General features: G+C 48.4%; 1 protein-coding gene across 1 annotated transcript in view; it reads left to right on the top strand.

The window, feature by feature from the left end:
- The window catches only part of PTPN14 (protein tyrosine phosphatase non-receptor type 14), an 87701-nt gene that overhangs the window by 36198 nt on the left and 25343 nt on the right, over window positions 1-26160 (top strand). Inside the window, exons 3-10 of the mRNA XM_080647313.1 lie at window positions 6745-6842; window positions 9979-10046; window positions 14457-14527; window positions 15902-15989; window positions 19383-19471; window positions 22178-22265; window positions 23302-23384; window positions 25958-26015. Coding sequence (XP_080503439.1) covers window positions 6745-6842; window positions 9979-10046; window positions 14457-14527; window positions 15902-15989; window positions 19383-19471; window positions 22178-22265; window positions 23302-23384; window positions 25958-26015 — 643 coding nt within the window. The remainder of the gene's footprint in view (window positions 1-6744; window positions 6843-9978; window positions 10047-14456; window positions 14528-15901; window positions 15990-19382; window positions 19472-22177; window positions 22266-23301; window positions 23385-25957; window positions 26016-26160) is intronic.

Below are 26160 nucleotides of genomic sequence, written 5' to 3'. Positions count from 1 at the left end.
TCCCTTTTAAGGTGATCTTTGTCGAGTTACAGTTCCAACCTTTTCGTTTTCTTCTCTCCCCTGTTGGGTTGTTTCAATGTTTGCTGAGTTGCAGGAGGGTTGGCTTGTCCTTGGCGTTACCATGGGGTTTGTATTGCCTGTCAGCATGAACGTTCCTTCAATATAAAAGTTTGTAGATGGTGCACGGGCCAGCTACCAACCACCTTATACCTGAATAATCGTAAACTGGGAATCTGCTCAGGGGCCTGAGGAGAGAGGGACGCAGGGAAGGAGGCAGTCGGGTTTATGTGGTTGTGTGCCTGCCTGCGTACTGTTTATCTGCTCCTGGCCGCCAGAGAACAGGGTGGGCCGCCCTGCCCATTATCTGGATTTACAGCCGTGAACACCCTTTGGAATGGCTGGAATGTGCTGTTTCTCTCCTGTTGGTACCTCTGTCCGTCCACAAGTTAAAATTATGCTTCGTTGCTGTCCTGTGCCCCCAAATGCTAGGACAGCGTGTCCTCAGTCCCCTCTTTTTCTGTCTTTTATATTAGAGAAGCATGTACATTCTCCCTCCACCCCCATACCCCGCCCCCCCCCCAATATAATATCAACTAGAAAGCAATGTGAGTGTTTGGGTACATACTGTCCCTGGGGAATCTAGCAATAGCGTTCTGATACTGCTGACTGTAGGAAGTTTTCTAGGGAGGAGTAGGCATTTACTAGTAAAGTCTGACCCTTTAGTGCCCTGGCCAGGTACCTCAGTAGGTTAGAGCATCATCCTGATATGCCAAGGTTTCATCGATCCCCAGTCAGGGTACATATAAGAACTAACCACTGAATGTATGAATGAGTGGAACAACAAATTGATGTTTCTGTCTCTTTTCTCTCTCTCTTAGTCTCTCTCTCACTCCCCCTTTCTCTCTCTCTAAAATCAATCAATAAAAATAGTCTTATCCTTTTTTTACCTCTTATTTTTAAGATGTATTTTTATTGATTTCAGAGAGGAAGGGAGAGGGAGAGAGAGATAGAAACATAAATGGTGAGAAAGAATCATTGATCGGCTGCCTCCTGCACAATCCCCACTGGGGATTGAGCCCGCAACCCGGGCATGTGCCCTGACCAGGAAGCGAACCACCTCCTGGTTCATAGGTGGACGCTCAACCACTGAACCACGCTGGCCAGGCAGCCTCTCCTTCTAGATAGGAGCCTCCAAGGAGACCCGATCCCTAGATTTTACTTTGTCCTCTATGTGCCTTATAAAGTTGCTAACACGTAGTTAGAATACAAAGCTCAGTCTTTTCCCTTCCTCTGCCTCTGAGAGGGGAGAGTGAAGTAATCCAGAGGCTGTTGCCTTGAGAAGAAACAGATCTGAATAATCCATGGGCCAGCTTATGAAACATGTCCTGTACCGGGTTTTTATAGAACAACTTCTCGTGCCAGTGTTTGCCTCAAAGGCTGTGGCTCAGATGATCTGATGGGGGAGGGAGGGCAGTTTGGTTCTTAAAGTTCTTCCTTGGAAGCAGTGGATCATAAAAATCACCAGTGATGTTTTCATTTACTTATTTTTTAATATATTTTTTAAAATTTGTTTTTTAGAGAGAGAGAAAGATAGAGGGATAGAGAGAGAGAAACATACGGGAATTGAACCTGCAATCTCTTGGACCAGCGACCTCTTATTTCCTGGGTGGATGCTCAACCACTGAGCCCACACCGGATAGGCAGTGGTGGTGTTTATATTTCCACTAGAGGTCCGGTGCATGAAATTCATGCACGGGTTGTATCCCTAGGCCTGGCCGGCAATCAGGGCCGATCTGTGGGGTGACCAGTGGGAAAATTGGGGGGCCCCTGCTGGCACCTACCTTGGCTGGCCTGGCACCGCCCACTCGCTGGACCCACTCCCTCCCACCGCAGCCGGTCGCCTCTCTCTGCGGGGCGATTGGCAGGGTGATTGGGGGCTCCCACTCGCACCCGCCTTGGCTGGCCTGTGGCCTGCGGGCTGGGAGCAGCTCCTGTGTTGCGTGTCTGCCCTCTGGTGGTCAGTGTGTGTCATAGCAACCAGTCTTTCTGCCGTTTGGTCAATTTGCATATTAGGCTTTTATTATATAGGATGTTTATTTTTGGGCTTCAGTGGTACTGATGACTTGCCTGCGATGACTGGGATTCAGATGCCACCCTCATTGCCTGCAGAGAAAGAGCTCCACGCTCTGGTCTGTCTGGCCCCGCCTTCGAGGCTGTGTCACCTTGGGCAAGTCATTCTCCCTCTACACAGTTCCCTTCTCTAAAAGCAAAAGGGCTGGGCTTTTTGAAATCCTCCCCTTAGTAAACAAGTGAGGCCAGCTCAAGCTGCGACAATAGACAACGCCCAGACCTCTGTTGTTTCCAGAGACAAAGGCTTGTTCCTTGCCCACCTCTGTGCGTGCCGTGTCCGCTGCCTCCTTTCCACGGGGCTCAAGCTCACCGAGCTGAAGTCCCTATCTGGACACTGCCGGTCTCCGGGCGGGGGAAATGGAGATGGAAACCCGGCAGAAGGTTGGGCTCGGGAGTGGTATGTGTCTCTCCCACCCTCATTTCCTGGACCCCAAAGCTAGTCAGAGGGAATGAGGCAGGCAGGTGTGACCCTCTCAGAGGGAAGGCCCGTGGAGAGCAGTAGCAAATATTTGGAACAGTACTAATCACCGCCCACCTCCTGTCTCCACTGTCCTGTTTGGTGCTCAGGATGTTGGGTCCTTGGGTGGAAGCATGACCAGAATCAGATCTGAAGCCTTTCGTATTTTCCTGCCTATTCCCTGTTTGAAGCACTTCCACTGAACTGGACTTGGAAGGAATATTTCGCTCGTGGGAGTGGTGCTTCCTGTATTATTGGGGGTTCTGTGCTCACACAGTCCATACCTTTCAGAACACCACATGGAGTTTCTCAGCCCGAGAAGTATTAACAGACCTGCAAGTAAACCGTGGCGGTGTAAGTACGTAGCTAAATTCCTCACGTGTGACTTAAAAAGAGAGACTGCAGATCCCAGCAGTACACCTGCAAACGTGGAGGGCGATGCTAGGGAGTGGAATTTGGAAGTCTTTCGATGCCACTGTCACGTGGACGGAATGCTCTAGTGACTTCACCTGAAGTTTAAAAATGGCCTTTTCAAAATCGTAGGGGGAGGAAGGAACACAGAAAAGACACTTAATTTCTTGATTGGATAGAAATGGTCCGGGTAGATGAGACTTCGGAGACTGGTTCATAGAAACCGTCTGGTTCTAGTTGTAATGTCAGCACTGATTATCAGGAAAACTTTTCTCTCTCACCCACAGAAACCTGCCTTTCCCTCAGAAATTAATCTCCTCTTTAGAGTCAGAACAAAACAATACACTTGGAAAGTAGAAATGTTGCCTTTATTCAACAAGCATCACAGTGTTCCCCAATTCTTAGAGGGAGGGCAGAGTCCTAGCCTTAACCCTCCCCCCCCATTGGACCTCAGCAGTCAGATGACTTCCAGGTCTTCGAATATGAACAAGTTTTCCTTGTGAACTTGAGTTTTAAAGAGGGTCCCTTTGGAAAGTTGGCAAATACTGACTTTCCTGGCACGAGGATCCGGTTTTTTCTTTTCCCCTCCACCCAGAGCTGTGACAGGGTGGAGTATACTTCCATGAAATTGCATGTTTCCAAAATAGGATCCGCTCTTATATTTTACTGCTGTTAGAATGGAATTGCTGATCAAAAATAAGCAAAAGCCAAGCACGCTAGAAATAGAATCTCAGCTCATATTCTCTACGTTCGTCTTCATCTAGGATAGAATTTTAATATATTTTATCCGAGTGCCTTTTGAGCAAAAATCTGGCCAGTGGTTCCCATGGTGGTCTGAATTCCATTCTCATGTAGTGATATTCCCAAGCTCTTGGGGTAATTGCACCGTGTCGTCGTCTGTAGTGTAGGCCAGGGGTCGCCCATCGGTGGTCCACGGACCACTGGCGGTCCTGAGGTCCGAAAGGTTGGCGACCACTGGTCTAGGCAGCTTCTAGGAAAGGGTGCTAGACTCTCAAGCTCCTCGGTTTTGTATCCCCGTACAACCTCCCTCCAACCTACAGGACCAGGAGCGATCCTGGTGTTCCTTGCTAGTGAGTAGGCGGCATTCACTGTTGCCTGGGATGGGATGGCTGTGTTATGGAACTTGCGTGTGCATTATAGAAGCGATATTTGAAGAAGGAATTTGGGATCAGCAGGGTGAGAACACTAGATGTATTGTTTTGCTGGATCCTATGGATTAGTTGATGGTCTATTCCCAGTGGTATCAGCCGATCATTTTCACCTCCGAGGCGAAGCGTAAAAAGGCTCTAGTGATGGCAGGTAATGCTAGGATAGCACCTTTTAAAATGTTTTACTTGTTCTTTTTTTTTTTTTTTTTAACATATTTTATTGATTTTTTTACAGAGAGGAAGGGAGAGGGATAGAGAGTTAGAAACATCGATGAGAGAGAAACATCGATCAGCTGCCTCCTGCACACTCCCCACTGGGTATGTGCCCACAACCAAGGTACATGCCCTTGACCGGAATCGAACCTGGGACCCTTCAGTCCGCAGGCCGACGCTCTATCCACTGAGCCAAACCGGTTAGGGCTACTTGTTGGTTCTTAAAAATCGAGCCCTTAATAGTGCTCTAGAGGGAGAAAGGTGAGGGCATTGGTCAGGAGATGATGAGCATCCCTGTCTCAGACCTCTCCAGGATGTGCCCTGGCTTCTAGCCCACGTATACACACAGGAAGTGCTTAGTAAGTGTGGGATATACATGAATGGATTTAGATGTGGACTGGAAGTAAAAGTGTCCTTCTGAGAGTGGATCCTGTAAAAGGATTATGAATATTTTAGCTGAAAGATAGGATGGAAATAGGAAAAATAGGTTGTTTTTCTATTAAGTCTTTTTTTAAAAGATTTTTAAAATTAATTTTTAGAATGAGAGTAAGGGAGAGAAAGAAATATCAATATGAGGCATGATATTGATCGGCCACCTCCTGGACACCCCCCTACTGGGGATCTAGCTGCAACCCAGGCACGTGCCCTGACCAGGAATGGAACTGGCAATTACTCAGTGCACAGGACAACACCCAATTAACTTAGCCACACAGGCCAGGGCTATGTATTAATTTTGACTAAAAATGATTTTTAAAGGTGGTCCTTCTGATTTGAGCATAGTTTTTTCCCCACCAGAGACTTGGCGTGGTTATCTTTATCCTGTCCAGTAGACCCAAGAGGAAAGAAGCAATAGAGATTACACTGCAGTGGGCGGGCAGCCTGGCATTCCCTTCAACAGGCATTCAGGTGCTATGTAAGGATATCCCTGTCAAGCGGGGCAACAGTAATTAGCTCTCAATGCTGACGGCTTCTCTCCAAAGGCATTGGGCTTTGGGTCACTCCAGACTTACCTTGACCGACATGCCAACTTTAACAAAAAGAGAGAGGATGGTTACCAGGAGCAAAAAGGTTGTTAGCATACCCTATCAGGGGTCCTCAAACTACGGCCCGCAGGCCACATGCGGCCCGCCGAGGACACTTATCCGGCCCGCCGGGTGCCACTGCCTGTCCTGCTTAGCAGCCGACTCGTCCCGGGCCCGCAGTGCGCATAGGAATTTGTTCATAGTTTTTTTTTAAAAAACTATAGTCCGGCCCTCCCAACAGTCTGAGGGACAGTGAACTGGCCCCCTGTTTAAAAAGTTTGAGGACCCCTGCTAGCTGGTTTGGCTTAGTGGATAGAGCGTAGGCCTGTGGACTGAAGGGTCTCAGGTTCAATTCCGGTCAAGAGCACATGCCCAGGTTGCAGGCTCGGTCCCCAGTGCGGGGAGCATGCAGGAGGCAGCCAATCAATGATTCTCTCTCATCTTTGATGTTTCTATCTCTCTCTCCCTCTCATTTCCTCTCTGAAATAATAAAAAATAAATATTTTTTAAAAAGGTTGTTAGCATTTGTCAGGAAGTAATGCTAGAGGAGACTGACTGTTATGGATGTGACTGTGTCTTAAGAGTATGGTCAAAGGAGGTGGGGTCCTGGAAAAAAAGGTTTGGGGTGAGGAGATTTCTAAGTGTTGGGGTAATTCTAAGTGTGCAGTTTTACTGGCGAGGAAACAATGCATGGTATTCGCTGCTGAGAACAGTGGTCTGGTCTGAGGTCTGAGGTTGTGTATGGACACATTCTGTCCGTCTGCAGTTGGCTGGTTTGAGGATGTACTTGGGGTTAGAAGGCACAGTGTTGCATTCGATTCAATTTTTATGAGTCACAGACATGTCGGGCGAGCCTGGCTCCCAAGAGATTTACCCCGTCCACTCGCAGAATTCCAAATATTTGGCCTGTTTGTGACCCACCCTACCCAAACTTCTGAGTTCAGACAAATCGTGTGTTTCCAGAACCTTTTCAGGAAGCACACTGTTGAATGTGCTCTGGCAGCTGTGTTGTTGCGGGCGCCCAGGTGTGGATGCGCAGATTTCACTCCGGGTCTCTGTTATGAGGAACTGGCCTTTATCAGTGGTTCGTGCCGCTGGCCCACAATGGGATGGTTTGATGAGAAGGCTCTCAGCCTCACAATGAATGGGGTGTGGCATCCAACAAAGATACACAGGCAGGGGTCACTTCCCATCTTTCAGAGCGCTGACCTCTATTAGCATCACCTGCGTATCTTGCTGTGGACACAGTGTTTTATATCTAGAGACACCGATGTTACGGGAATATATCCAAAGTATGTGTGTGTTTTTTAAGGTTATTTGTTCCTCTGTTCCCATAAACCAGGTATCAGTATTACCTGCAAGTCAAAAAAGACGTGCTCGAGGGCCGATTGCGGTGCACGCTGGAACAGGTGATTCGGCTGGCCGGCTTAGCTGTGCAAGGTAAGCGACGGTGCTGCCCCCCACGGTGTGAAATCCCACCATCTGTGTGATTAGGATGTCACTGGCCTCCGGCAGGGGAAAGTGACATTTACTTCAAGATCCCTTAGGAATGCTCCCTTTTCATTTCGAGATACCGTAAGTTAAAGACGCAGAGGAAGTGATTTTTGTGGCAGGATGGTGGCTCTCTCAGGGCTGTTTGCAAATTGCTCCTGCTTGGATAATCTCAGTTTTTTTTATGAAAGAATAGCAGCTTTTATCCTGCCTCTAATTAAAGCTGCATTTCAGGGTTTGTGGAGCACTTTCTCAGAATCATTCCACTGCCCAATGCGGTCATATTTTGTGGCTCAATGCGATGGCTGTGTGACTTTCACATCCGTTTCAAGTGTGAGAGCTTTAAACAGCATAGTATGATGTATTCCTTTACAGTCAAAGAGAGAAATTGGAAATGCTTAGTTGTAATGTGAAACTGCAAACGTGTATTGGACTACATTTATCTTTCGACCTACCCCACTTAGATTTATCAGAGAGGTATTTTTTACCATCTCTAAGTTGTTACACATATTTTTACATATATTTATATAACAGATGTTACATAATTTTTTTTACATGTATTTCTACTCATTGAGCAATAGCTTAATTGTCTTGAGTCATATTAAAAATAAGATAAAGCCCTAGCCGGTTTGGCTCAGTGGATAGAGCATCGGCCTGAGGACTGAAAGGTCCCGGGTTCGATTCCAGTCAAGGGCATGTACCTCGGTTGCAGACTCCTCCCGGCCTGGGCCCTGGTTGGGGTGTGTGCAGGAGGCAACCAATCGATGTGTTTCTCTCACATCAGTTGATATTTCTGTCTCTCCCTCTCTCTTCCACTCTCTAAAAGTCAATGGAAAAATATCCTCAGTTGAGGATTAAAAATACCCTCAGGTGAGGATTAACAAGATAAAAATATAATTTTTGGAGAGAGACGTGTTTTCCTTTCGGTCATTTACTTTAAAATCGGTGAACGTCCAAATGTAAGCCTGCCCGTCCTTGCTGTGTGGGCTGTTATTTTAGAAGATGTGAACTGGACTTCCCATCCCAAACTCTGAACCGCAGTTGATAACTTTTGGGTTCTGAAATGTCCGCAGAGGCAGCCTTCCCTTGACCTCTGTCCTTCGGGGTGGTAGCAGGTTAGTGGTGTCTGTTGGCTGTACAGTTGTTACCCTGTGGATGGAAGGACAGAGAACATCCTGTATCCCATCTGTCCACTTAAAGACAGGAAAAGGAAGGAACAGTGCCCAGAACAGTGTACAGAACAATCGGTGGTTATAACAGAAAGTCATGAAATAATGGAAAAAGACACCCTTCACAGGGAGAAGGAGAGGGTCCTGTATGTGCCTCATCTTCACATGCGTTCTTTCTCCTTTTAAAAAGCTTTCCTTTCTGTTCATTTTCTCCCTGTTACTCTGTTATGTTGTTGTTAATCCTCACCTGAGCGTGTTTTTCCATTGATTTTTTTAGAGAGAGTGGAAGGGAGGGGGAGAGACAGAGAGAGAGAGAGAGAAACATTGATGTGAGAGAGACACATTGATTGGTTGCCTCCCACACAGGCCCCAACCAGGGCCGGAGGTCAAGCCTGCAACCGAGGTGTGTGCCCTTGACTGGAACCGAACCCAGGACCCTTCGATTCATGGGCCGATGCTCTATCCACTGAGCCAAACCAGCTAGGGCCCCTCCTCTCCCTCTCCAGTCACTGGGCTCATTGCGTGCTGCCTGGGTTTGTGAAGACCCTGGTGATAGCTCTTAGGCTGAAGGAAGTTGGGGGATCTTCTCTTGGGCTCCTCTTCATTCTGATGAAAGCTGCTCTGGCTGTAATGTTTGTAAGTCACTTTCCTGAGAGCCTTGCTGGGCTGTTAGAAAGATGCATCGGTAGAGATATGTCAGCACGAGATACGATAACTGATGGCCAAACGTGAACGCAGGCAGAGCACGAGATCTTTGCTCTGCCTGGAGACATCCCCTACTTGTAATCAGTTACGTGTCTGGGCAGTGCTTCTCCTCTGTGTCCTCCTTCCCCCATTGACCCCTTCTAGCCTGCCCCCACCCAAGCCTTCCTGACGCTACTGTCTGTGTCCATGGGTTATGCACATACGCTTGCAAGTTCTTTGGTTGAGCGCTTCCTACCCACCCACCCCTTCCGGGCAGTGCCTCCCCGTTGGCCTTCTGTGCGGATCCTGGCATTCTCTGTCTCTTGCTACCTTACGGTGACCTGGCTCCACTTCTACCTGATGCTAAATCTTTTACATGAAATTACATTTCATGCTGCTTTCATTCTTTTTTTATTTTGGAGAGTAAGTGGGACTAGAACAGGAGTGGGCAAACTTTTTGACTTGAGGGCCACAATGGGTTCTTAAACTGGACTGGAGGGCCGGAACAAAAGCATGGATGGAGTGTTTATGTGAACTAATATAAATTCAAAGTAAAGGAGCGGAGGGGAGAGCAAGAGAACCGGATAGAACAGCCGGATCCGGCCCGCGGGCAGCAGTTTGCCCAAGGCTGGACTAGAAGCAAGGGGTTTATAGATTTGTGATACAGGCTCACTGTGTTCCTTTTGCATCGGCTCAGACATAGCACCGTGAGATGAAAACAGAACAAAGCAGAATTTTTGGCAGCTTGCAGCCCGTGAAGATGTTCAGTAGGAGGTGTCAGGGTTTGCAAGGGTGCTTGCCAAGGGTGCTTTACAGTGGGAATTTCCAGCTGCAAATGTATGAGGAGCTAGAGATGGGCTTGGCTCTTCAGTTGCCTAAACGCACCCTGAGTTAGAAAGTCCCCTTGGCACATATTCTGACGGGCTGTTGTTGATGCATATTTAACTAGAAGATAAATATAGGTTTGGGTGTAAGTTCTAAAAATAGCTTAAGAATCAATTCCCCCATTCTTTCTAGAAAATCGCGTAGCAGTGCTCACACGCTGGCATTCGCAGTATTGCTGGGGAAACGTAGCAACGGTATTAGGCACATCTCGGCGTTGTTTTTTCTTCATAATAGTGCAGAGATAGGATGATGCGGGAAGAATAAATGTGGTGATACGTGCACGCTGTTTTATTCCATCTTTAATTTCTTATAAAAAGTGAAATTATTCCCCCTTCTCTTTTTTTCAGCTGATTTTGGAGACTATAACCAGTTTGATTCTCAAGATTTCCTCAGAGAATATGTGCTATTTCCTATGGTAAGTGTAATGTCCTTTTTGGCAATTAATTTTCTACCTTCTCTGGATGTTAAATTCTTTCCTTTGGGAATCTCGTGCTATTTGATACACACACACACATTTCCTGGGGAGGAGAGTCCATGAACGTATGAAGTACAGACAAGGTTTATAAAATGATGAACAAGGAAAGATGCCTCTTCCCACCTCCTCAAGGCACTTCTCTGCCCCCTCTCCCCTCTCCCCCTACACATACACACACTGCCACCACCACTGTCTGCCAGTGCCACCACTGCTACTGCCAATGCCATGGCCTCTGCCTTTCTGGACACATGGGACTTATTCCCAAACTAGATCGGTTGCACGTGGGTCCCTCTGCCTGGAATGCTCTGCCCTAGCTATTCCTATGACTTGTCATTTGGGTTTTGACTGAAAAACCTCCTCCTTAGACAGGACTTGTTTGTCCCTGACCACCTGTGTGGTGCACTTCAGCCACAAGCCACATCCTGCTAGATTACCTTTGCTGTGTGCACTTTAGAGAGCTCAGTATCTGAACTGCTTCTCCCTCTCCCTCTCCTTTCATCCCTCCCCCCTCCCCCTCCTCTTCCCCCTCCTCCTGGCTCTCCCCCTCCCTCTGTCTCTCCCTCTTCCTCTCCCCCTGTCTCTCCCTCTTCCTCTCCCCCTGTCTCTCCCTCTCCCTCTGTCTCTATCTCTGTCTCTCCCCCGTCTCTGTCTCTGTCTCCACCTAGAATGTCAGCTCCATGGTTCTCAACCTGGAACCCCCTCTGTCTTGTCCACTGTCAAATTAGGGGGAGGCTAGGCTTTGATGGCTGGGGAGTGTGGTGGTTTAGTTTTTGGTAGCTTTGGGGTAAATGAGGAGGGTTTTAACGGGGGAGGATTAAGACAGCAGAAGAACCCTGCTAGGAGGCGCTCTGCCCAGTCCCACGTTGTGGCTCTGAGTCTGGAAATCATAATCAGTCACCACTTACTGTTTTGATTCACTGCTTGGCCCAAAGCACTGACCTGGGTACCTAACCCCTGGGGGATGAAGTTATACAAGAAACAGGGCCTGTTCTCAGGCAGACCACAGAGCGGTTGAGTCAATCGGGAGTTTGCAAAATCCAAAGGCAAGGTCAAGTGTATTAAAGTACATCAGGGTTTTATGTGGGGAGAGAGGGTTGCATGAGCTGCGTCTTAAGGGATGGGCGGGATTGCAGAGAGGAGGGGAGCAAGGAATGACCAGGGGTCCTCAAACTACGGCCCGTGGGCCACATCCGGCCCGCCGGGTGCCGCTGCCTGTCCTGCTTAGCAGCCGACTCGTCCCGGGCCCGCAGTGCACATAGGAATTTGTTCATAGTTCTTTTTTTAAACTATAGTCCGGCCCTCCAACGGTCTGAGGGACAGTGAACTGGCCCCCTGTTTAAAAAGTTTGAGGACCCCTGAGTCCTAGACAGAGACAAGGAGCAGAGGCAGGTGGACAAGAGTCAGCTGGCCAGTCGGACTATTACTCAGGGGTGCAGGAGGGGACCTGAAGGTGGCAGATGAGACCGAAGCATCTGAGGAATGAGACCGCGTGGGCTCCATCCAGGGCCTGCAGACCCCGAATTTGAGAGCTGCTGGTGTAGACCAGTGAGACGATTCGTGGGAGCAGGTTAGATGAGAACCTGGTGTGTTCCTGGCAAGAGGTACGAAGTAGGTGTGAGCAGTGAAGATAAAACCAAGAAAGTAAAGCAAGAGAGAGGTTTCAGAAGTAAAACGGGTAGAACTTGGCTTCTCGCCGGTTGTGGCATCTGGGAGAAAGTCGGGTGTCTGGTGACAAAGGTTTTAGGAGAAGTCAGGCTGCAGTTATTACCCATAGTCAGCGCGTGAGGGTTTAAATCACTGTAAGGAAGACATAGGCAGACGAGGTGAGGGCTCCACGAGAGACACAGAGTGGAAGAGGTGGCCCAGAGGAGGAGAAGCTGACATCCAGCCGGGGAATGTGGAAGCCTGCCACGGGGGTGATGGCTGAGAGGGGTCCTGAAGGCCGGGGTGACATTTCCCAGGCTGTGATGTGATGGGCCAGGCTGGTTCTCCCAGGAAGGGTCGGCCCGAGCGCGAGCGGAGATGTGAAAAGGGGGTTTTCCTGAGCCCTGAGCCCTTGGGAGAGGAGGCCTGGGAGGGCAGGCTGGGTCCCAGGGAAGAGGCCTGAATGCCAGGCCCAGGTGTTGACCTAATTGAGCAGGCCATGGGGAGCCACGGCAGGTTGTAAACTTCCCGCTTGGTTCCACCAGAGCTTTCAAAGGGAAGGACGCATTCCTTTGGTGGGGGAGGGCAGATGGGATGAATGGCTGTGTTTGATCTGAGAGAGCAACCGAATTTGTCAAATGGCATTTCTGCAGCAGAGAAAAGAACAAAGTTAAGTACACAAGGGCGCTCCACAGGTGTGCGGCTGTGTACAGGCATGCACGCTGCCATTTGTCATTGGTGCGGGGCCCGCCCCTCAGGGAGGCCGGGGCCCAGGCGGAGGCTGTTGAGTGAGCACAATAGCAGAGGGTACCTGTGGACGTGTCCTTCTTTCAAAGGAGGAAGCGGAGGTTCAATGGAGCCCTGTTTTGATCTTCACTTAATCTTTCTTTATTTTATCCGATTGCCTCATGCCTTTTATTAGCGTTTCAAAATTAGGATGGGGTTACGACGACTGCTCAATGCCCACATGCACACACAGAGCTGACTCTGAGCCACGCGGTGTCTTTGTGACTCCACAGCCTAAAACTGAAAATGTGGAGCCTTGTTTCTGACCGTAACCTGGAGTCAATTCAGTGGACGGCCGAACAGGACACAGTAAATTCACCAGTGAACGCGTGAAAAATAAGAACCGCGAGTCATTCCCTTCGTCTTCTCTCAGGTTTCTCACGAGCGTCTGCAGAGCTAAAGAATTTCCAGGAGATGGCCGTGCTGCCATTCTTCAGCTCTGAAAACGCTGAGGTGTCGCACTTTCATAATCTGAGATAGTTTTGAGGGGGTACCTTTTTGGGGTTAGTGTTTCATCGATGCAGAGTTATTAAATTGGAGGTGATCTTTATATAAGAGGTATATTAGAATCAAGGAGGTTTTCTGCCTAAACATCGCCCACAAACCCCCCACCCCCAGTATTTGCAGGAGCCCCAGAGGGCCTCCCCAGGACACACAACCCAGGACCCCTTCTGACGCCCCCTCTGGAGCCCAGAGGAGAGGGGTGCGCATCTGTGCCCTCCTCAGTGCTGGGAAGGGTGGAGGCAGCTGGCCCCATAGCTTGAGCCTCCCCAGGCCCCACCGCTTGAGCCTCCCCAGACCTCACAAGCTTGAGAATCACTGTCAGTGTCTCAGGAACCGATTGCCCTAGTCTCCCTGTCTGGGATTTACTCCTCCAGACTTCATCTCTCCATCACAGACAAGGCGTCGCTGGTAAATGTTTAACAAGCCCTGTAAATGCTCCCTCCAGCGTTGGAGAGAGCTGGGAAGAGATGTGAGTAATCAGCTCTAATCCCATGGGAGCTGGCTCCCCACCCGTCCGGGGGCCTGGGTTTCAGTAGGTCGGGACACCAGCTGGTCGGCTACGCAGCTGTTAACCTTCCAGAGTTCTCTTGCGGCATGTTAGCTGTCCAGGCCTCTTTGGCTCCCAAGCCTCTGTCAGGGAGCTCGGGATGAGCAGGTGGCTCTGACTTGGTTTGCTGCTGGTGGTGGTGGTGGTGGACAGAAAGGCCAGGCACAGTCCCTTCCTAGCTCAGCTTTTGATGGGATGATGGCCTGGACACTCATCTGCCTTATCCCTGATGGTTAAAAACATGTAAATTCTTAGAAAGCACCCTATATAATAAAATCCTAATATGCAAATTGACCAAATAGGGGGATGCCCGGTCTCTATGATGTGCACTGACCACCAGGGGGCAGATGTTCAATGCAGGAGCTGCCCCCTGGTGGTCAGTGTGCTCACATTGGGCTTGCTGCTCCTTAGCGCTGCCTGGGAGGCGGGAGAGGCTCCCACCACCACCGCTGTGCTCAGGCTGGCGAGCGCAGCAGCGCTAAGGACCCCTCGGGGGCTGTCCACTGAGAGGTCCCGGACTGACAGAGGGCACAGGCCAGGCTGAGGGGACCCCCCCCCCAAATGTATGAATGTCATGCACCAGGCCTCTAATTTTTAATAAAAGTGAGTTTGATAGGGAAGAAGAATGTTAATGAAAAAAGAGCTATTCCTGGACCCTACAGAGTTTACGTGGCAACCCTACATGTGTATTAAAATAGTCTAAGTTATAGTGGAGAGCCATGTTAGAAAAGTAATCAGGAACCCCCAGTCCCAAAAACTACAACTTTGAGTTGGAAGGCGTAAAGGGGAGACTGAGGAAGGGAATGAGGACGCCTGGAGATGCTGGGAGCAGGGTGGTAAATGACCTTTGCTGCCGTCTGTTTTCGTAGGATTTGGCCCTGGAAGAGGCTGTTCTGGAGGAGCTGACACAGAAGGTGGCCCAGGAGCACAAAGCCCACAGGTAAGGCAGGAGGGCTGCCGGCTGGGCCCAGTGCCAGCCGCTGTCCTGTCCACGGCGGGAGGCTTTGGGCCCCGACCCCCACCCCTGGCTGGAGTCCGCACAGTTTTATGTCTTCCAGCCTGAGTCAGCTCTGCTCTCAGCGGTGTGTGTAGACTGGGCTACTTGTCCCCCCTCCCTCTCCATTCCTCCCTCCCTCCCTTTTCCCTTCTCCCTCCCCTTTGTTTTCTTATCTCTTTCTCCCTTTTTTAAAAAAATATATATTTTTATTGATTTCAGAAAGTAAGGGCGAGGGAGAGAGATATAGAAACATCAATGGTGAGAGGGAGTCATTGATCGGCTGCCTCCTGCACGCTCCTACTGGGGCCAGGCATGTGCTCTGACCGGGAATAGAACCAGTGAATTCCTGGTTCACAGGTCGATGTTCAACCACTGAGCCACCCAGCTTAGCCTACCAGCAAGCCTGCGCAGATGTGGAGTTGGAGGCCTGGAGAGTTCCTCTCTGGAGCCTTCCTAAAAGCCTGTAGCCCGGTCTGGGAAGCCTGGTGCTTGCCTGTACTAGGAGTGAAGACGGAAAAGAGCTGCTTTGGGTGGGAGAGTCAAGATCACAAGGGGAGAGGAGGGCGCCTTTACAGTCAGGAAGTCCTGAGTGCTTGGGACCAGGGCCCCTTGGAGCGCTTTGGCAACAATGGAAAACCACGTCCTTCCCTCCCACCTCCGAGGACCCAGGCAGGGGTCCTAGGGTCTCTCCTCTTGGCCGCTTGGCTCCCAAAATGCCATCCTCATAAACTCTTTATTGTTTTTTTTTTCCTTTTTAATAGTTGTGATTTTTTTCCCCAGGTGGGAGAAAAGCTTTTTTTGAAGCAAGCAGCATTATTCTTAGGGATGTCTGGAATAATCCAGGTGTCCTCAAACTATGGCCCGCGGGCCACATGCGGCCCGCCGAGGACATTTATCCGGCCCACCAGGTGCTGCTGCCTGTCCTGCTTAGCAGCCGACTCGTCCCGGGCCCGCAGTGCGCATAGGAATTTGTTCATAGTTGTTTTTTTTTAAACTATAGTCCGGCCCTCCAACTGTCTGAGGGACAGTGAACTGGCCCCCTGTTTAAAAAGTTTGAGGACCCCTGCTTTCTAGGGGCTGCAGCTCTTCATTGAATACTTCACCCTCCTCTTACTATTCCCTGGTGAATACAGACTCCGGGGGAATATGTTAATGCATTCCTTAAGGCACCTGCCCTCACGGTTGGGCGGGTGGTGACTGCTCTTCCCAGAACTGCAGCTGAACCCCAGCTCTGGAATGTGCCACCGGGAGGGCAGGACCTTCCGCCGACGGGGTTCGCCCTTAACCGTGTCCTCCTCCCGTGCCTTTTGCTTGCAGTGGGATCCTGCCCGCCGAGGCTGAGCTTCTGTACATCAACGAAGTGGAGCGCTTGGATGGATTCGGACAGGAAATCTTCCCCGTGAAGGTAGCGTCCGCTGCCTGGCCTTGCGTCAGCCTTCTGAGAAGGCCACAGGCATTTGGGAAACGGTGTTGATAGTGGCAGACAGACGGCCTGGCTTTCTCTCTGCCACGTGGCAGTAGTTGGCAAGTCCGGTTTCCTTTACTAAAGCAAAGATTTTTGTTTTTTTATTTTTATTTTTGTAACTGAGAGATTTTGATTGGTTGGATTTCAGGAGAAGAATATCTCATTTATATGATATGAGTGAGTACCGAACACCAGCCCATCCTGCACAGCGAAGGGTGCAAGGCCCCTATCCAGTCTCGCCCCGGGACAAGGAGCGAAGGTCGCATGCGCCTTAGTAAAGACACTCCCCCTCGGTCTCTTCCCCATCCGTATTCGCTCTCCTCTTCTTTAAGCTGACACCCATGGTTTCTGGCGTCCACGGAAACATGTCCTTTATGCACCCATGCCTTTTCTCTCTCCTGTCCGAGAGAGCCTCCACTGTGGGTGTCCAGTCCCCCTGGTGTTCTCTGGAAACTATGCACAGGAAACTGTTACAGCATGTCACCTCCTTTGCAAAAAATAAAATAAAATATCCACCTCCTGAGTGGGTGTGGTTGTCAGGGGTAGGGGGGAGGTCATGGTGCATGGGCGTTTATACAGCTAAGCCCATAAGCCACACTCATTTTCCTCTCTCTGCTGACCAACTTTGCAAAAGATGGAGGTTTTTTTTTTTGTTTTTTTTTTTTGTTTGTTTTTAATCAGAAACCTAAAGCAACTGGCACATTTCAGCAGTTTGGGAGACGCCTGCCATTTCGGCATAAACATTTCACTCCAGGCTGGCTCCGCTGGCTGTTTCATAAGTGTTCCGTCCCCCCGCTGCTGCACGTTTGCAGTTTGCCGTAATGAGAACTGCCCGTGTGCATCACGTAGAATGCAGCGGGGTGGCCGCAGCTTGTGGAAAGGGCTAAATGGCTCTTTTTCAGATTTGTTTAATTTTCTTTTGCTTCTCTCATGGCCGCCCTTCGTGGGGCTGGAATCCATTTTCCTTGCCATAATGCCTTTGACGCCATCTGCATCCCACTTACATTTCAGCAGCCCGTATAGAGTCATGATGTTTTGGGTCACGGAAATAGAGTAAGCTGTTCTCCACTTCCAGAAAACTGACTTCCAGTCCCTGGAAGTCGGGGGGTTTTGTCGTGGTGGTCATTTGCTTGTTTTGTTTTTCGTGCTTCTGAATTGTGGGAGGGAGGGGCAGCGGAGATAGCGTGTGAAATCCACGGTGCTTGGTTCTGATGCACTTTCTAGTATGTTCCTTAGTGGGCGAAGCCCAAGGGGGACACTGTGCCTTACCCTGCGTGGGCAGACAGGCGTTGCTGACTCACTGCCCATGGGCGTCAGCGAGCTGGGCTTCTTTTTCCTCTTTCCTCTCCCCCCACCTATCTGTTCATGACTAAGGGGACCACCTACACACCACAGGATTCCTGGCAGCCCGGTGTGAGGATGATGGGCGGGCCAGCGGTACCAGTGGGGGCAGGGATGTGGTCAGCGCTGAGACGGTGGAAAAGCAGACAGGGCAGCATGCAGGCATGGACTGCGGGGAGGCAGTCCCTTTGGGTTAGTACAGGTCCTATTGGCCAAGTAAAGTGTAAAACCCTGTGATGGTGTCCTAGGGGAGGACATTTTCACTTAGTGAGGGCCTTTCACGTGTGGCTCCTTAAAGATTCTCAAGGCTGGAGGAGGATGAGTACAGTTCCCAGCAGGTCTGCCCGCCTCTCCACAGACACAGGTGTGGCGGCTGTCTCAGTGGCTCCTGTACAGTCAGAGCACATGGCATGGGGAGGGTGCTCTGGAATGAGTCAGAGTCTGGAGCCTTGGTCCTTGGGAAAGTTCAAGGTCGAGCCCTGTGGTTCTGCCCAGTGCAGTGCCTCGGGCGTCCGTTCTGAGATTTTCCCACCCGGCGATCTGCTCTTCCTGTGTCCCCGTCCCCACCAGGCTCTGGTCGATCTGCTGGCAGAGTGCCCGGGGCAGCTTTCCCCAGGATTTTCCTTTTTCCTCCCACCTCCATTTCACCTGCCTTCTTTTCCCACATGTTTTCCTGTCGTATAACTTCCCTCTTCATTTCTCATAATGACAAGGCCCCCTTTTTCCTTCCTAGTTCTTTCTCTCCCAACTCTTTCTGCTTTGGCCGCCAGCAGGGTCTCACCTTTCTCCATCCCTGTTAGAAGACTCCTGTTCAGTGTTAGCTTTGGTAGCTGGGTTGAGAAGAGATCACTGGGAGGGGACACGGGGCCAAGCAGATTATATGCAGTGAAGTCACAGTCCACGTGCCTCTTCCATGTTCACAAAGCTCTCAGCGTTTAGCATCCCACGCTGGACCGTGAATAGATAGTGAAGCAGTACGTATATGATGCCCTAATAGGAACCCCAGTGGCCAACTCGGTGAGAGCAAAGCCTAGAAGACAGAGATTCTGTAGGGCGAAGAACCCCCTGCCCCAAATACCATCCTGTCAATCACACACACACACACACACACACACACACACACACACACACGTATGTATTCCCTCTTTATAGGAATAGATTGCTTTTAAAAAGGAACATTCAGAAAGTAAAACATCTCTCAGAAATTAAAAGTGTGATATCAGACATGGAAAATGTAATAGGTTAGAAGATAAAATTAAGGAAATCTCACCAAAAAAACAAAGTGATGGAACGTGGGAGGCAGAAGATAAAATTAGAGGGCCAGCGTAGGATGTCCAACATCTGAATAATAGGAGTTCTACAGGGAGCAAACAGAGGAAGCACGAAGTAATAGTTTGAGAAAACATCCCAGAACTGATGAATGTGAGGTTCTGAAGTAAAAAGCTAAGCTTCGTGGGTCCATATAAGATACACACTGGGGCTTTAATTGATGTAAGTGGGTGCCTCCAAGGGAGAGGAAACTGTGAGTCCATCCAGGCCTGCTGTTGGCTTCTTTTAAACAAGCTCTAAAGAATATTCAATTCTTCAAACTGTGTGCATATATAATTGCATGTATGTAATGTGCATATATAATCAAGCTATGTGCATGTAAGATTTTAGTTTAAAAAACAGAGACCAAGGTAAACATAGATACTCATGTTCACAAAAGAGAACATCTGAACTGCCAACAAACCTGAGAAAACCCTAGAATTATTTCAAACAGGAAAGGTGTCGTGACAAATTGAGAAAAATATATGCCTCATACGTTAGGATGTGCCGCGGGGCACATCCCTTCAGGATCTAGTTGCCTGATTGCCATGATGCTGCTGTGACTCATTTTATTTATGGGCGAGAAACGGGGCGTGGCCCCCACGGTTTGCTGAGGCCCAATGCTGGGTGCTGCTGGACTGCTGGGCATCTGTTTCATCCCTATCTTTCCTTGATCTCCTACAGGACAATCATGGAAACAGTGTGCACCTGGGCGTTTTCTTTATGGGGATTTTCGTGAGAAACAGAATTGGAAGACAAGCAGTAATACACAGGTAGTCTTGTTTGCCTTCTCCCCCCCCCCCCCCCACCCCCGCGTCCTTTGTTTCATTGAGGAACTAGACAAAAACCCACTACATAGAAAAGTTATACAAATGATTGAATCCCAGTGTGGATCAGAGTTGTGCTCTTCTTAACTCAGTTAAGATCAGCCTTCTGTGGGATTTAAGTGGTTATGGGGAAACTTATCTCACTTTTCCTGGAGGCCTGTTTGGGAGCGGGGCAGGGGGGTGGGAGAGGCCTTCGTCCCACCTGACCCAGGAAGTGCATTATTGAACCCCACTGACCCAGGAGAATGGGAACTAAATTTTATGAGCCTGTTTGGAGACAGGCTCTCCAGTTATCCCTTGCTGATTCCATTTGCTGGAATCTCCATGACCAGTCATTCCACTCAGACTGGCTTCTTCCCCTTGTCCTAACCACAGGTGCTGGAAGAGCGCTAACTAGTTTCTAGATTCACAAAAGGGGGTTAGTTGCGAAGGAATATTTTGAAAAAGCAACCAATTTGTTACAAATTAAAGGATGTTAGAACTTTGTACTATTTTGACCCTCTAACTCTCTTTTCCATTTAACATGCGTAGAACTAATATAGGGGTATGTCCAAGTGTCCCCTCAATTACATGCCGGTGAGCTTGCTTTATAACCGTGCCCATAGATCCCATGTAGTGTCAACAGTCAGAAACAATCGCATGCTCGCTTTTATTTATAAGGGAATACGTGTGGCCTGTTATTTTTTGGAAGAACAGCTTTCCTGTGTGTGCATCTGGCAGGCAGAGCTGCGCATTAGAGTAGAGGATCAAAGATGGGTCTTAGAGGGAACACGTAGAGAATAAATATTCTATTGAAGCCCTGGAGGTAAGCCTGGGCCAGTCACCTACTCTCTGGGTCAGCGGTTGCTGCAGGTCATTTTGAGACACTTTTCCTACCAAAGGCTCCCTAATAGGCTTTTTGTCCCCCTAGGTCTCCCTCTGCCATTACTTTTGTCCTTTATTTTCTCTTGCTCTTTGATTAGAGACATCATTGAAGCATGAGTAGGGAGAGAGATCTTTGGGGCTACTGAGTAAATTTGATTTCTGGATATACTTAGTCAACCCCATACACCGACAAGAAATTATAAATTAATTGAGTAAAATATAGAAATACTGTACGTGCAGAGTTGTAACTATAACATTTTACGCATATCTAAAGCTATCCAGGTATTTTGTCCCACGCAGTTCTCCATAGCATGAGAGAATAAATACTCTGTTGAACTGGAAACTTTCCAGTATTTGCCGAGTGCTCACTTCACGATAGTGGTGCTGAGTTCTCCATAGCTAAATCAGTGCTTTTATTTATTTTTTTCCTTGAGCCTGGAGAAGTAGACAAGCCTTGCCTTATAGCTAGCGAGGTTAAATAGGAGAAAACAGCAATTTGAAAGTTGGCTGGTCACGAGCCACACACAGGATGTGTTCAGTCTCCTTGGGAACTGTTTCCAGACCTCTTCCTTTAGCACTTATCACAACACTCCTCACAAGGTGGGAATTTATTTCTGCGATAATGCCACGTGAGTGTGCAGAGTGAATGTGGCTAAGTCATGCACTCACATGAGTCTTAATTGCCTCATCACCAAAGTAGAAGCAATGATCGCTGCCTTGTCTACCATAGAGAGTTGATCAAGGAACCGTACTCTGTACAGATGGGAGGCAATATTATTACTTTCAATGCTTTCAGCAAACCTGTAGCACATGCTGTGTGCCAGGTACGCGGCTCCGTGCTTGGAATACAGAGATGCGGAAAGCAGAATCTACCAGGGGCATGGAGCTTATGGTCTAGTTTGGTTTCGTCAGGGAGCGAGTCACAGAAGTAAGCAGTCATGATGCAATGTGGTAACTGGTAGAGGGCGACACCGGGCTCTTTCCTAGCATGTGGGTGGTTGGGGATGAGGAAGGGCTGCCTAGAGAAGGCGACTCCTGAGCCGAGTTACACGGATCATCCAGGCAGAGGGGGAAGGGCGATGAGGAAAGGCACAATGGAGAGCAGTCAGTGGGCAGGAATTATAGGTTGGGGCACAGGGTGAAGGGTAGGCAGTAGTGAGAGCCGGTTAGAAATGGGCTCCAAGTAGAACGGGAAGCAGTAGCTTACCTCCCTTTGTCTGGTGGTTATTTCTGTGTATCACACTTCAGATAAGGTCTCCACGAGGAAAGAGAAAGATTGTGTGCATGTAGTTCACAGAAACGTAGGCACATTAAATACTCGCCTCCCAGGCATGTTTTCTAGGTGATGTGTCAGTAATGACAGCACATGACATGTACATGACAGCACAGAATCCACGTGGATTCTTCGCCTAGATTCCACGTGGATTCTTCGCCTAGATTCCGGAACATTGGCCTTTCCAATAATGTGTTCCTCCATCATATAAAGCCAGGATCGCGGGGAATCCTTTGTCAGTTTGGAACTGGGAATAACAAGGCAGCAGAAGTCCCTTGCAAATGTCCCCCCTACTAGACAACAATATCTAGATATCGTTTGCATAGGATTTTTTTTAGCTATTTCAATAGATTTGTGTTGCATTTTCTGTACTTCCTGCCTTGAGAGAAGGAACAGTTTGCTTTTGAAAATATAGCTAAGTCATCCTTTATAAAATCAGCCAGTGACCCGCCCGTGAGGATTCATAAATGCATGGGCTGTCTTGGGGCCAACACAGTTGCCTTTGTTTTGCCCAGGTGGAATGACATGGGGAATATCACTCACAACAAGTCGACCATTCTGGTGGAGCTCATCAACAAGGAAGAGACTGTGCTCTTTCACACGGTAAGCAAAACGCACGAAGTCAGGGTCCGGCCGGCAGCTTGCCCATTTGACTTCTCAGCTCATAGTGTCCTTCCTCGCTCTCCGTACCTTGAGTGAATAAATAAATATTCTATTGAACCGAAACTTCCAGCCCTGGCCCAGTGCTGTCATTGCTCACTCCAGGATAATGGTAGTGATTTCACATTCAAAACACCTGCTTTCCAAGCTGAGGTTTGACTCTCGGATTGGGGTTCCTCCCCCTGCCTTCTGTGTGATGGATCGCATTGTCTGTCTGGCAGGCCACGTTCCTCAGCACTCTAGTGAGAGCCCTCATCAAGCAACCTCTGATTCTATTGCCTGGCATTTTCTTTTGCTGGCTGACCTGGGTTTTCTTTCCCAGCATCGCCCAAGCCTTGTCTGAAGTCAGCTGAGCGATGGCCCTTCCGGGGGTGGGGGGGGAGCCAAGGCTGTTCGTGCAGCTCCCCACCTCTCATTTAATGATGCTTGGTGCTCATTCCACGCTCTGCCTTCATTCGTTCATTCATTTTTATTTTTAAAAATATATTTTTATTGATTTCAGAGAGGAAGGGAGAGGGAGCGAGAGATAAAAACATCAGTGATGAGAAAGAATCATCGATTGGCTGCCTCTTGCACGCCCCCTATTGGGAACTGAGCCCACAACCCAGGCATATGCCCTTGACCGGAATCGAACCTGGGGCCCTTCAGTCCATAGGCAGACGCTCTATCCACTGAGCCAAACCAGCTAGTGCCATTCATTCATTTTATAAAGCACTTAGTTTGGAATTATGTGAAGACATGCCAGTTCATCACCATGCCTCCAAGGCCTTGGGCATAAAGGACTCTTTAGCAGACAGTCTTGTCTTGTTGTCCTTTGATGGGCTTCATGCCACTGAATCTCAGCACGTTGGTGTGTGGCTCAGGGTGTTACTTTGTGATTGACAGGAAGGGAGGAAGGGATGTGTCCCTGGTTAGGGAATGCTTGTCAAATGCGCATATAATCAAAGGAATGTTTGTTTTTTCCTCTGTCTTTTCCAAGGATGATATTGAAAATGCCAAGTATATCTCTCGGTTGTTTGCTACACGGCACAAGTTTTACAAACAAAACAAAATCTGCACCGAGTAAGTAAACGTCCTGTCTGCCCTCCGAATGGATGGCTTGGTCCAATTAAATGCATGTGCTTTGGGGGTGATGTCGATGGCTTTTCCCATTCCCTCTCTTCCCCTCATTCCTTGTAGAAGCTAAAGGAGCGCGTTAACGCCAGGCGGGCCTGAGCGCGCTTTAATGATGAGGGCTGTGTGGTGTAGTTAGTGCCTGTGCCTGGAGAGCAAATAATTCACAAATTGACTGTGAGCGTTGGACTGCCTGGATGGCTCGGCGCACTGCTACCATTAGTGCCTTCCCAACCTCTGCGATGAGTTTGGAGGAGCTGAGCTGTTCCCAATTTGCCAGGGCGCCCCTTCGTGTCAGACACGGAGGATGTTCAGAAGCGTGTGACACAGTGACGAGCCCGCTTGAAAGAGAAGACGCGCCTGTCATCCTCGGCCCCGTTTCGCTGACACAGTTGGGCAACCCCGCGTGTGCCTGTGGGTCATGTCATCTCCCTGTAAATGAGGGGCCGGGGTAATTAGAGGAGGACTTGGAGGACACTAATGTCCTCCGCGTGTGTGTTTTACATTTAATTTGGAAATAAAGATGATAAAGGGAGTCTGATGAGGGAACTTAAATGTGACCTGACCTTGGCTACCGCGTGCTGGGGCTCGCGCTCGTGTTGCCTTTACCTTGATTGCCTTCAAAAGGTGCTCCTCAGCAGAGTACGTCTGCGGTTGGGGCACCCAACATGTTTAATTTCGTCTCAAAGAACTTGAGGGATGTAAATGCAAGCGGAGGACTGCCTTTCCACTGTCCCTGTGGACACATCCCAGAGTGTGCAAGTGTGGTCCTGACGCAGCGGCTGCTGAAGAGCGTGTTTTTTTCGAAGAGCATCGCCGGGGCCTGCAGACTCTTTTCTCTGCACGGTGGAGGCTCTTGCACAGCAGTTGCTGCCATTGGCCGCTGTCAAGGTCTGGAAGTGTAGTGGATGGTAGTATCAGATCTGCCAGCCTAGTTTGCAAATGTGAATCAGAGGAGCGTTGACCAAGGAGCGGCAAAGTCAGCAGCCAGAGCTGCCTCCCAGCCCGCATGCGCACGCTCGCTCTTCTCTGGGGCTGGAATCCCCGCCAGCTCTGTCTTTGCACTTCTTCTTTGCTTTTGCCGTTCATTTGTGGGGGTTGTCCTTGACATTAATAAGAGTCCCGTAGTCAGCTTCTGTGGGGTGAATTCAAAAACATGTGGAGAAGTGAATTCTACTGTAATGAAATTCTGGTTTGACCATGCCTCAGCAAGCGGATTTACTATAAAACTTACCCATTATTTGTATTTCTTTTGTGGTCTTCTCTTAGGATATCGGCAGACATCACATATCAGACTGAAAGCCTAGAAATTAATTTTCCTTTTCTACTTTTGTTAATAACCATTCCTTTCTTTGTCCTAACCAGTTATGCGAGGTTCCTCACTTCATATCTGATAAAAATTGGGACTCTCTTAAAAGTACACTCCCCCCTCCCCCCCACCTACACAGTACATTCTGAATACAGTTGCCGAGTCTCACCCCGGGACATCCCTCTGTAGTTTTACGAAACTAGCATCATGTTAACAGCATCCTTCTCCATTCTCTGACTTCTGAAAGACTGCCATTGGTGTTTTTTCTTCTCTCACCGTTACTGCTCGTCACCTCTGATACAGCCTAGTGGTTCCCATATTTCTTGACTTTGGGGATGAAAAATGTAGAGGAGAGAGAGAGAAGGTTCTAATAATAATGTATTTGGCCAGTTAAATAAAGTCCAATATTACTATATTGTTTCCATCATTTCATTAAAAAACTCATCACCAAAATGGTAGAAAAAATGAAATAACAGAATAAGGAGAGTGCTTTAAATTGAAGAATTTTAGCTTGATGGCCAACTCTACGTGTCCTGTTTTTTTTTGTTGTTGTTGTTGGGGTTTTTTTGCTTTTAATGAATTGCATTTTTCATTGAGGACAATGGAAAATGTAATTCTGGAATTTGGGACTTGTTTCTCAAAGGCACCTTTTATTCCAGTTCTTAAGAGTTTGATGATATTCTTAGTCCCCGCTCATTTTTAGTCTACATTAAAAAAAAAAATCATGTTGAGTCTCAGTCTGGAAAGGATCTGATTAGATGAATATTTGCAATGCGTATGATCTTAATGAAAAATACCTTTATACCTCAAAAATATTTATTTTGGATTTTTATTTTTTTCACTTTACTGACAGTATTTAAAAATATTTTTGTTCTTTTTTATTATGAAAGATTTTACACATATACAAAGGGACAAAAAATACAATGTCTGCTTTTTGTATTTCCCTCATAATGTTTCTTTAGAAATAAGCCTTATTCTTCTAACAGTGCTTTGTAAAACTGTTTGTAAAAGCACATGAAGTCCCAAACATTTTGAAAATACAGAAAAGAATAAAAAAGGGAATCGTAATTGTTTTTAGTGTTACCACCCAGAGATAATATTGATGTTTTGCCGTGAATCTTACCGTCTTATCTCCTTTCCCCTTTTCTCCCTCTCTTGTCCGTCTTGTATCTAGGAAATAATAACCCTTCTTACTTTGCACCTTTTTATGTAGACAATCAAATTCTCCACCCCCCATCAGACGCCAGCCCACCTGGAGCCGATCCTCTCTGGTATGTATAAAATATTCAGCAATCGAAAGTAGTCTGCGTGCTGGGGGATGGAGGGTCCTTTTGCTGCTAATTTGAGAGGCGAGGTGAAGAGGGCATTATAACCAGGTGAGGTCAGGTGAGGATGCAGAAGGGTGTAAGTCTTCGG

Source organism: Plecotus auritus, assembly GCF_963455305.1.
Source record: "Plecotus auritus genome assembly, chromosome: 12".
Lineage (NCBI taxonomy): Eukaryota > Metazoa > Chordata > Mammalia > Chiroptera > Vespertilionidae > Plecotus > Plecotus auritus.
This window is presented reverse-complemented; position numbering and strand designations above follow the sequence as displayed.